The 11,504-nt window shown below is 42.8% G+C and overlaps 2 protein-coding genes and 1 non-coding gene across 3 annotated transcripts; 1 reads left to right on the forward strand and 2 right to left on the reverse strand.

Moving 5' to 3' along the window:
- Positions 1 to 644: 644 nt before the first annotated feature.
- On the reverse strand, positions 645 to 3,693 carry birc5a (baculoviral IAP repeat containing 5a). The gene is made up of 4 exons (XM_035146718.2): positions 3,457 to 3,693; positions 2,235 to 2,344; positions 1,283 to 1,400; positions 645 to 854 (listed from the first exon to the last, which is right to left on the reverse strand). Exons 1-4 carry the CDS (start codon positions 3,562 to 3,564, stop codon positions 762 to 764), a joined length of 429 nt encoding a protein of 142 aa, XP_035002609.1. The 5' UTR covers positions 3,565 to 3,693; the 3' UTR covers positions 645 to 761.
- A 508-nt stretch (positions 3,694 to 4,201) lies between these two features.
- faap100 (FA core complex associated protein 100) lies at positions 4,202 to 9,112 on the forward strand. The gene is made up of 8 exons (XM_047338467.1): positions 4,202 to 4,576; positions 5,001 to 5,119; positions 5,213 to 6,087; positions 6,457 to 6,613; positions 6,722 to 7,637; positions 7,739 to 7,861; positions 8,477 to 8,563; positions 8,856 to 9,112. The coding sequence occupies exons 1-8, from the start codon at positions 4,421 to 4,423 to the stop codon at positions 8,985 to 8,987; spliced, it is 2,565 nt and encodes an 854-aa protein (XP_047194423.1). The 5' UTR covers positions 4,202 to 4,420; the 3' UTR covers positions 8,988 to 9,112.
- Positions 9,113 to 10,747: 1,635 nt separating this feature from the next.
- Positions 10,748 to 10,841, reverse strand: trnai-uau. The gene is made up of 2 exons: positions 10,804 to 10,841; positions 10,748 to 10,783 (listed from the first exon to the last, which is right to left on the reverse strand). It is a non-coding gene; the product is annotated as a tRNA-Ile (tRNA).
- Positions 10,842 to 11,504: the final 663 nt, after the last annotated feature.

Genomic DNA, 11,504 nt, shown 5'->3' on the forward strand with positions numbered 1-11,504 from the left:
CATTCTTAACTGAGTGGTTCACGGCACGGAGACTCACAGGGATGGGAACAGCCGCCGCTTCTGTCTGCGTGGGAGGGACTTGAATCCGAGGGAGACCCGCACGTTTACGCAGCAAATGGTGGGAGACTGATAAAGTGACACATGGGAACAATGTCAGATCGCACAGGAGCCAACTCCTCCCACCGGTCTGATGTGTTTCAGTCTTTATATGGACCTCTCATTGTGAGTGTTACTGTGTGTGGAGCTGCCACAATTTTATATTCGTTACAAATAAAACACAAATATTTCGTCTGAGAGCAAAATTCCTTCTTTAAAGAAATAATAATGTGATATTTATCATAAAACATTTACTGCAACACCTCTGCACTGCATGTCAGCTGGTTTCTGGACGTGTTTCGTTCATCTTTCTTTTCATGACAGAAGCCTTACACCAAGAATCCGCAAATATAGAATTTATGTCTTCCAAATTGCTTTCTGATTGTAGAAAAATTTGGAAAAGGAGACAATTGCTGGACAGTTCAGTTTTGTTTCCTACAGAACAATAAATTGGTAATTAACTGATAATTGTCTTTAAATGTATCTTATTCTTATATCTTCCGCATTCACATAATACATATTTTAAGACACAAAATGTTACACGTCGGTAAATTAAAAGAGGTTTAATGAATAACAGACAATGAAAGAGACAGATATATCACAGAGACAAACACACGAAAGAAACACGGAAAGCAGTTCGGTGAGGAAAATCAGGAGCCAGTCCGTCACTCCTCTCCCATGGCCGTGTTGATGATATCTGATCTTCTCAGTTTGGCCGCCTCTTCAAACTTGGTGATGGCCTCGTTGCAGGATTTGTTCTGTGATTGGAGGAAAAGTAAAGAGTCAGAAATAACTAGAATGACACTCATTGAAAAATGTCCTAGAAAATTTGGGATCTGGCCCACGTCTCCAAAACTAAATGGATTCTTCTCTGACCCAAACCACATTCTTACAAGTTTTGTGGAAATCTGTCTGGTTGTTTTGTGCATTCTTGCTTACAAACAAACAAAACAACCAACAAACAAACGGACAGGGGTGAAAACATAACTTTGGCAGAGGAAAAGACAAGGTCTTGTTTTTCTGTTACTTGCTCTGTCTGTGCGATTAAGGCACTTGACATGTCCTCTAAACAAAAGATAAAAGAACAGAGTAGGAAAATATGTTAGCTATGTGACTTAAACAGTTGCTCAACATGTGTTATGCAAGTCAGTAATTTGAAAGTGGCGGAGCCCTCGGAAGAACTTACAATGATGAATTTGTGCCTCTCCTTCTGTAGTTTGAAGAATTCCTCCACAGTGAGCTCCTCTACTTTCTTCTTCAGGGTAATGAAGTGGCAGGAGGGTGAATGGGACTTGTGCTCCTTTCTGGAAACAAAACAGTGACGAGGGTGTAAACCTTTAGGAGGAAACAAATATTTACATTCATGGACCATGAGCCATGAATGTATATCTTACCATGTAAAACAGACATGAGAATGGCCGCACTGGAAACATAGATGTGTTAAACAATAAACACTTAGACAGAATGTTTCAGTAAACTTGGAGATGCCGACTGTGGTCCTAATGTAATCCAAAGAATTTGCTCCCTATAGAGAAAAGACTATAATAGTACAAACTATTTTGTGACAATTTCACAGTAATTCAAACTGTGATGTTTCAATTACCATGACTTTAAACCTATTTACAGAGCTACAAATAGTTCAGATGGTTAATGTTGTATGAGCCACAAACAGATTCATGTAACACAGAAATGTGATTGAATCATGACAACATGTGGAACATTTCACTGGAACAGTGAAGACAAGTTAACTGTCACACAGCAAATAAAGAGGGAGGGGATATGTGCTTTACTACATTATATATAATATCATTAAACTGTTCTGTTGGGAGTAAACAGCTTCTACTCTCCATGAAACAATTCTGCCCCTGTCGAGTACTTCACTTTATTTGTTGAGTTTGTTTCTATCACTACAAAGCCCACACAGGAGGATTTTAGTCAGCCAGCCAAAGAGGAGATAATGAGAAAGAGATGACTTTTAAGTTAAATTCCGCTGCCTCAGAATGTGTTAATGTAAGTGGGTTTTTAAGCTGCTCAATAAAGATTAATTAGGAAAATTAGATAAACTGAAATTGATAGGAAATATGTGGTGTTATTTGCTTTTGTGACCCATGAGCCTGGTAATATGGTTACTATCTTACTCTGGATCATCCTCTGGCTCCCAGCCCTCCAGCTCTTTGAGGCAGAAGAAACACATGGCGATGTCTGGGCTGTTGTCTGAGGGGGTGTGAATGAAACCAGCTTTGGCCATCTGGAAAAACAAGTGATCAATTTTTTAAAACTGGCATTTTGTAACTGCTTGTTTCAAAGACACAAAATGAATCATCAACTTGATTGTTCTATAAATCTAACCACGGAAAACAAACCAGCAAATATCTTGATAATCAACTGTTTCCCAAAACAAAATATCTTCTAGTTCCAGCTTTTCACACATGCATAGTTGCTAGATAGTTATACATACATAGTTTTCCCTGTTTTATATCCTGTTACAAATTAATATTTGTGTGTTTTGAGATGTCTCTGAAGATTTTAGATTCAGTTCTAGATCATTGTGAGGCCATTTTCATTGTTTTATGACAGTTTAAAGACCATGATTGATGTCAGGTTAAAGACTAAGGACAACAACAGTTAGGTGAGCTTTCAAGATGTCTGTCTGTTTAATGAGGGTCACCGATCTGTTCTGCTCTATAACATGTTAAATTGAGCATCTGTGGGTTTACGGATTGTTGGTCAGACAAAACAACAATGTGGAAAATAAAAGTAACACAGTCTATCATGATGAAGACAGGATTAACACTTCACTGGTTGAACAAATCACAATTTGTAAATGTCTAATAGACAGTACTTTTAAAAAACTGTTACAATTTTAGAGTTGAGGAAAACCTATGTAGGGCAGGACTGTGATAGAACTGTATGACATCACCCACAAGCCTATTTTCCTTTTTTTCCCCACCATAACTTTTCATATTTACTTCACGTAGCTTTGTTTTGGCAGCAATAAAAACACGAAACCTCACACATCAGCATATATATTTAGCTTTTCAGGTATTTCTCTGTGTTTTACATAATGTCTGGCTACAGCACTTTCTTTCTTAGCTGACCTCAGACTACAGCAAACACTTCTATACGAGTAACAACACTTTAAATGTTACATTAAACACAACCTGCTAAACTTTATGCTAGGTTAGCCTCCATCCAACTTTAAGTGACTACTGTGTGAATTTGTTAAACATAAGGTTAGCATCTGCTCGGGATAGCCCTGCCGTTGGAGCCGCTACATTTCAGGAGGAAATAGGTATGTTTTCTAGCCTGAGAGCTGCTGTTGTTGTGTTAGCTAGCGTCGTTAGCCGCTCGCCCACTCACGTTCTGCGGGGTGCACATACAGTCCTCGTCGAAGGGCCAGCCCGCGAAGCTTTTCAGTCTGTTCTCGTAGAAATACATCTTGGTCTCCTCTTCCGTGAGCGCGTCCATTTTGTTGGATTTGTGTATATTTACTCTTTCGCGAGTCCGAACTGTCGCCGTTTTTCAAATTTCGCACAAGTCTTCGCTCCGACTGTTCTGATTGGCGGAAAAACCAGGATCGACTCATGACTCTTCTTCGCGGGTGGGTGGACAACTCGGAAGAAGTGCGCCACCTAGTGTACTCCACCGGGCACGTACTGAAATTAAGAAAATACATGCAAAAACGTAAAAAATGAAGGAAACAACTTCATTAATTTGACGACACGTGCAAAAAAGTCGCAACACATGCAAATACAGGAACGCGCTGCAAATTGCGAAAAATGCACCAGAAATGTTTCCAGGGGATCCAAACAAATTATGAACCTGACTGTAGTCCAATGTGTTGTGAGGTTCCATCACTACTGACGAGGAGCAGACTTCAATAACTTCACATCACAAATTGATGAAGTTGTTTTCTTAATTTGTACGTGTTTTGTCTATTTGCAGGTGTTTTCTTCATTTGCAGTGCGTTGAGCTCTCTCGGCCACCGTACAAGATACAAACAAACTACAACCACATGTTTATTAGATGATACTTTACGGACGTCAGAGCATCTTCTCAATTATATTCCCCTGAGTGCAGGGATTTTACGGACCGAGCCAACATCCGCCGCCTAGCTTCATGGGTAATGTAGTTCTTTTCTGTTATTGGTCCAAAACTTGACGCGCGGAACTTGGTAGGAACTTCCTCTGTAAACAACCGTCTCAGGATCATATGAGTCCAGCTTTTAAATGAGCCTCCACTCATCCTGCTCACAGGAACTAACTGACTACACGACACTACACTCTGCTCTTCCTCCTCCTCCTCCTCCTCTTCTTCTGTGGTTATGGACGGACGCTGTGCTGTTGACACATGGACACAGTTCGGCTGCATACACGCATCTTTCTCACCGAGGATCACGTTCGGTTTGGGGACAGATGTTTTCATCTGCACAGGCAGCGAGGAAGTCTACGTCTTCAACACTCAAGAGAGAAAAGTCACTGTGAGTTAAATCTGTTTGTCAACTGCACATAGAGCCACTTTATCATAGTCATCATTTAATGTATTTATTTGATAGGCACAGTGCTCATTAATCAATTAGAATACTGTAAATAAGTTAATGAGCTCATTTTCATCTCTTGGCTCTTTTACAACTTTCAAAATATAAAATAAATGTTGCACTTTATTTCCTATTACAACTACTCACCATGACTAGCATTATTTTCATAAAAATGTCCTTTGCACATGAGTGTACTCGAATTCTTATCAGTACAACGTAAACACATTATATTGTTCCATCTTATTGTGAAATTCATCTACATTTACATAACATTTTATCTTCATACCATATTATATACTATTGTGAATGCATATCCATATGTATGTATGCATACATTACTCTTGTCTGTGCTGTGGTTCTGTTGCAGGCTGTCCTCCAGTTCCCTGCTCCTGTGAGTGATCTGTCTGAGAGTCATGACAAACAGCTCCTCTATGTGTCCTGCAGCAGTGGAGTTTACTGTGTCAGCCCTCCATTTCTGCTGTCCAGGTATGTACCTCTCTAACTTTACTGCATTCGCAGTCGTTTTTCTAGCCGTTAAGTAGAACGCCTTGCATGTGATGTGACCTTTGACCTCTGCAGGGCTCAAACCTCCCCGGCTGATGCCTCCTCCCGTCCAGCTGAGTTGAAGATCTCCTCTGAATCCCTGGTTGTGGGAGAGGAAGGTGTGTCTTCGCTGCTTCTCGTCGGCTCTGTGCTCCTGATCCTCTCTCAGAAAGAAACGTCCTGGCTGCTGAGTCTGTACAAAACACCAACACAAGCACAGTCCAGCAGCTACGAGCTGCTCAGTTCCTTCAGTCTGCCACTGGTCTCAGCTGGTGCACATGGTGACACTGAGGGAGCAGGAATGAGAAGGAGGCCTGTGCTGTCTTGTGTCCACTCTGGCGACCCATCGTCCACCTTATCGGACAGTCATGTCCACCTCGAACCTGTCCTTTTCAAACTTCTCTTTGGGATTGATGTCGCCCTCGCCAAATCACCAGTTATCCTTTGCGGCCTTCCAGATGGACGCCTGTGTTTCCTCCCTCTGCGTCTCCCAGGATCACGGCTCCGAGTCCTGCATAGCCTCGAGCAGCCAGTCGTGTTTGTCGGAGCATCTGTTGTCAAGGAAACGGATCCAGGACACGCACAGTGTTTGGTGGCAATGGGGGAACAAGGGAGAGTGGTGCTGATGAAGGCTATTAAGGGAGGATCAGAGGGAGCGGGGAGCGCAGCTGGTTTTATTGAAGGGTGTGTACCGGGGCCTGTGGTGTGTGGCTCTGTGGATGAACACCATCTTTACTACAGCACTGGTTCAGACCTGTTGCTGCTGGATCTGTCAGAGGGATCATCTGGGAGAGAAGGACAGGAAAGGGATGAGGAGACATCCAGTAAGACAGCTGCCGCCCTCCACAGCCCCACCAGTTTGAATGTGTGTGGAGTCATGACCTTGGCTGCACCTGAACGCAACACGGCAGGTGAGTCAGGCCGAGCATAGAAGTGTTGATTTCTACAAATGCACCTCCACAGTCTAAAAGTGAACTCACAGACAGCTGATAATTGAGACTTAAACACTGGATACGCACCTTTTGTGAAGTGAGATCTCGAGGGTCTGTGTCAGTTTTATGAAGCAGAAAATTGTTCACAGAGGCTTGTGTGAATTAATAAAACTAGTAGAGTGCATATCTCTACCAAGGCAAAGTACCCAGAACTCTCAGCCCCAGGAATCTTTTGTCCAGGAACTAAAAGGTTCCTTGAGCCCATTGTTGTCTGTGTTTCCATCCACGGCAAATTAGTCCTCTGTGTTGGACCTGTGACTAACTTTGGAAATGTGTCTCATGCACCAGGTGGAATTCAGCTGCTGGGGCTGTCTGTCAGAGGACAGCTCCAGAGGATTGTCTTACCTGAGGGGCGAGAGGACGTAGGGGTGTCCAGTCAGACTTCCTCTCACGGGGGCCGCAGCGTCAGGGATCTCCTGTCTGCAATCGGGGGTGTGTGTGAAAGGTACATGTAACATGATTCATTTTATGATATAACTATGAAATGAATTGCTCCTCAGATGTGTTATAGTTTTCTCTTGACATCTATGTGGTTTTCCTTGCTTTCCTCAAGAGTTTCAGCGCTGAAAACTGACATCAAATCCAAAAACCAAATTCTGCGGCACCTGAATCAGGTGCTCAACGTCAGCTTCCTGCTGACAGCCAGGACAAAGGGTGACGAACATCCACCCATGCAGGAGAAGCAAATTAGATGCCGCGCCATGACCAGATGGAGCAGGTTGCTCCAGAAGGACTCCCTGAACCTGACATGTGTCCTGGATAATTCCAGTCCTTATGTTTTGGAGCAGGGCTGGACACTGAGCGTCACTGTGTTTCCTGTGTCCTACTCACCCAGCGCAGGAGGGGAAAGCTCCTCCACAAACTTTGCATTCCCATTTCACGATCTCCATCCAGGAGAAACATTAGAAGTGTCGCTACCCCTCGCAGCTGCAGGCGACACATGCTTCCCTTTGAGGTTAACCTGCTCGCTCATCTTCTCTCTCTCGAGTCTCCTGGCAGAGGAGGAGATGACGCACCTCCCCGACCTGCAGAGCGGTTGTATCAGTTTGCCCTTGGACACACTTACGGTAGATTGGCTGCACGCTCTGCAGGTGAGCCGTCCTACGACCCATCCCATCTACAAAAACACCACATTTCAATCCAGCAACAACACAACAGATACCGTCCAAGCTTTTCTAAACTCACACCGGACTCGGTGTATCGGACGAGGTGGAGGAGGAGGAGGAGAGAGTGCAGCGAAGGCTGAGCAGTACTCAGCGAGGATTCGGGTGTCGTCAGAGCTTCTTGGGGACGCACTGGTGGAAACTTCAGATCCTCAAAATCTGTGCATTGCTCTTCTGGACTGGCTGTTGTCTGAAGGTCCAGGAGGAGGGAGGACGGGACAACAAGGAGACAAGTCGTCACTGAGCAGCTCTGTTGTCCAAGCTCGAGGTCCAAATGGAGACACGGTCAAACTGAGTGCTAAAGAGGTAAAGTTTATCTGATTGATAAAGGTTTACCCTGTGTATATATGTACTGTGCATGTGTTTAAAACAGACAAGTGTTGCATGGTGGCTCCTTTGTTCTGCAGGTGAACGTAGGGGAGGAGAGCTCGGGGAAGGAGGAGTCCCTGAGCACGATAGAAGTTCAGGTAGACAGCTCATCTATTGCAGCAGTGTGTGGACTGCACCATGCTGTGTTGCACCGGATTCAGGTACACACACAAACACACACACATTGAGAATGGACAAATCTGTATGGTCAGACTGGAGGAAAAACATAATCTGAGAAAGCCAGAGTACCTGGAAAAAACCCAGGCAGACACTTGGAGAACATGCAAACTCAGAGAAAGACCCCGATCAAACTGGGATTCAAACCAAGAACCCTCTTGCTGTGAGGATATAATGCCACCCACTGCACCACCGTTTTCTGGATAATCTTGATTCCATAACAAACATGGACCACACAGCTTGCATTAGTTGGTGCTCTGCTGTGATCTGAACTGAAAGCAGGGAAATAAAAATCAAAGAGTTGGGTTCAAGCTGAGAGATGAACCCCCTGCAGCTTTTTGTGTGCTCTACAGAAAAAACTGTATAAAATACTTGTTAATGCAGTAGAGCTCGTTTTATTCCACCACCTTTTGTTGCAAAAGACATTTTATTTTGGCTATTTAAAAGCTCTTTGTCGTTCGGTCAGACAACGCAATTTTTTAATGATTCTAGCTGTAACATTTAACTAGGCTTAACTAGAATCCTGTTTTATGTCCTTGCTCGCAGGGTTTTATTTGAAATCTCTTCCCTTTCATCTTCTGCTTTGTTCCTGAACACAGGCTCTGCTGCAGAGAGCTCCTGAGAGCGCTGCTTCCACAAAGAGGGTCCAGAGCTCAGGTTTGAGACGGGCACTTCAGCGGACCGAGGTACGACCTACATGTTCCTCATTTTGTTCACAATGGGCTGCGACTAACGGTTTATTCTCAACACCTTACAATCTGTCCTTTTTAATAAGCAGTTACATTCATTAACAGAACAGTTAGCCCATAAACCGAATGGAGAAGCAAATGCATTGTAACATGTTTTTAAACCCATTCAGCTCAAGACTTTTATAAGAGCACATTGATGCACCAGTTTTTTGTCAATGAATATTACTGTTCTTAAATCTAACTTATCTTGGTGATCTTTTCTTTTTTGTCCCCCTCCTCTTCCTCTCAGCGCCTGTTACCGCAGATCCAGCAAAGTCGAATCTCAGGGGTGTTTGGCGACGGCACGTCCACGGGGCAGATGACCCGATCTCTTCTCGCCATTTACCAAGAACTCAGAGAAAACCCTCTCCTTATAATATAACATGTTTGTTTTAACTGATACTACACAGTGTTTTGTTATCGGTCTTTGTAACAGATTGAGAAATAATGTCCATATTAATTGCTTCAGCGAATATACCTTTGTATGACTAAAATGGCTGAAATTCATCTCTATCTTCATGCAACTCATTATTTTTCATAATTAATTTGCTGTGGTGCAGGTGCTGCAGCTTTAATACTCACATTACCCACGTTACCATGTGTTGTTTACTCTGTGCTCGATTTTATATTACAAACCAAGGCATTCGGCACAAAATGACTTGAGGAGCTCAGGTGGAGTAAAATAACATCCAATTACATGCAATCATATGTCGCACAGCTGAGTGAGGGACCTCCGGTTTCCAGTCCCTCATGTGCCAGACGTGTAGTGACAAGGGACCTGATGTCTGGCACAGTGGTTGTTATTGAACGCACCCCTGTAGACAAGTGGCTACATCTACAGACGACTGGCAGATCGAAGGGTTTATGATCATAAAACATAAAAAAGCAAGTAAGCAGCGTAGTGCATACTCCAAAATAATGTGTCAACTTTTATTATATCAAACTAACTGACATGCAACAGTCTCGTTATATTTGTGGGATTTGCTGACAGACAAATTGTCAGTAATTCAAGCAGCTGTGGAAACAAAATCTGTCAGAACTTTCAAACAGTTTTCAGCACAGCATCTAATACATTTGATTAAAATTAGATGACAGAGAAATTGCAAGACCAGACCAGAGAGAGAGAGAGCTAATACGGTGGTTCTCAAATGGTGGGTCGTGACACAGGGCCACTTTGATTGGGTCGCAGATGCGTGTGTGTGAAAGGAAAGCAGGTGACCAGTTGTTAACATGGGAAAACAATGTGGGTTGTGGTGATGTGGGTTTTTTCATAATAATGACAGAAAAGGACAAAAACCTCCGTGTGTCACATGGAACAAAGTGTTGGCACATGAAAGCATGAAGCATCCAAACCACACGTTTCAAGGTTTAAAGTTACATGCTACTAAAAGCATTGTGTATTACTTCACAATGTTCTGGTTCAAAAAGTGTGAGTCCTTTGGATTAACTAATTAAGAACCACTGATCTAAAATTTGAAGGTGAACTCAAAGTCACATGTTATCCAGTAAGGATATTTGACACACTGACCTGTGATCAGTTTCTATGAGTTGTTATAGACTACAGATTTATTATAGATTCATGGGTGATATGTGTTGTGGCCTCACCTGCTGCATTTTACTGTCTAATAAGTACACACCGAACTGTTACACAACTGGAGCTCAAGAGAATTTATTACATCCTGCTCAAGGTGTTAAAGTCTAATGAAAGAAAACTGTGCACTCCCATTGTTCGAGCTGCTGATTAACACCACAATCCCAGCAGGCTTTGCAGCTAATGTACTGTTTTGTATCGGTATGCACTCCAAACCAATAACGCCTCGTAGGTGTTGCAGGATGAGCGGCTCATTTGAGACTTCTAAGGTACGTGAAAATCAAGATGTCTTCCAATAGACTTCAGCATATGTGCAGGAGTCATAAAAAGTGATTCAAATGTTCCACACTGATTACGTTAGTTAGCAATTAGTGTAATATGATAATAGAAAGTTTAAAGAAATTAAATTGAGTTCACTTTCTTGAAAAGCGCAGATCAAATAAGATGCTTCATGGAGGCAGAGGTCATCGTCTGATGATTCAGGTTTATAATGTCTCAGGAACTGAGTATATTAGTTATCACAGTCTTTTTCCTCATCCCCCATGTAAAACTGCTCCAGGTGAGGGTCGAACTCACAACCTCGGCATCACTCTGCAGGACACTGTCTTATAAGTACCGCGCGCTGACCGATTGCGCCACTGGAGCCTGCTAATGTCCTGTTTTCCTTTTATTTAAGACCGAACAGAAGATATGAGCAGTAATTTAAATATTGCTGGAGAATGAGGCTCATGACTTTGATGAAATGAGATTTTCTCTCAGGTTAAATTGGAATGCAGCCACACTGGCAGTCACAAAAAGCATTTGTAAAGACGAGAAGAAGCATCAAGTAAAGAGTTGCGTAGGTGATTTGGCATCTAACACTAAACTTAAAGCTGTGAATCAGAATGGAACCAAAAAATACAACTTGCAGGAGTTAAAAGTGCAGCTCTGTGCCAACTCAGTGCACTCAGCTCAACCAGATGTATGGTGAGGTTTCCACAGAGTGCACGTGTTTCAGTTTGGTGCAACATCATCATGGTGGCTGTGATTGTCATATTTCTTTCACTAAGCTCAAACAACCATGAGATGCAATCCTGGTATTTTATCTAAAACTATTTCCTGTTCCCAGTTGTAGGAATCAGTGGTTATTGGATCATCAAGTGTCAGTGAGGACAAGTTTTCATGAAGAGGTCATGAAGACTTATTTTACAATCAGAAGCAGAAGAAGGGAGGAAGGAGAGCCATTGGTTGTCTGACAAAATAACCACATCGCTGTTTTTCATTAAGGAAGTGGAGAAGCACGGCTGTGATAGAAGATTTCAGCAAGAG

The sequence above is a fragment of the Hippoglossus stenolepis genome, chromosome 21 (assembly GCF_022539355.2).
Source record: "Hippoglossus stenolepis isolate QCI-W04-F060 chromosome 21, HSTE1.2, whole genome shotgun sequence".
Taxonomy (NCBI): Eukaryota; Metazoa; Chordata; class Actinopteri; order Pleuronectiformes; family Pleuronectidae; genus Hippoglossus; species Hippoglossus stenolepis.

Excerpts from the sequence above, each read along its gene's own strand:
- birc5a (XM_035146718.2), bottom strand. The coding sequence starts at position 3,564 with ATGGACGCGCTCACGGAAGAGGAGACCAAGATGTATTTCTACGAGAAC. Across the intron at positions 2,345-3,456 it reads GTATGTGCACCCCGCAGAAC|ATGGCCAAAGCTGGTTTCAT; the intron begins GTGAGTGGGCGA and ends TTGTTTTTCCAG. Across the intron at positions 1,401-2,234 it reads GAGCCAGAGGATGATCCAGA|AAAGGAGCACAAGTCCCATT; the intron begins GTAAGATAGTAA and ends TTTTGTTTCCAG.
- faap100 (XM_047338467.1), top strand. The coding sequence starts at position 4,421 with ATGGACGGACGCTGTGCTGTTGACACATGGACACAGTTCGGCTGCATA. Across the intron at positions 4,577-5,000 it reads CTCAAGAGAGAAAAGTCACT|GCTGTCCTCCAGTTCCCTGC; the intron begins GTGAGTTAAATC and ends GTTCTGTTGCAG. Across the intron at positions 5,120-5,212 it reads CCTCCATTTCTGCTGTCCAG|GGCTCAAACCTCCCCGGCTG; the intron begins GTATGTACCTCT and ends TGACCTCTGCAG.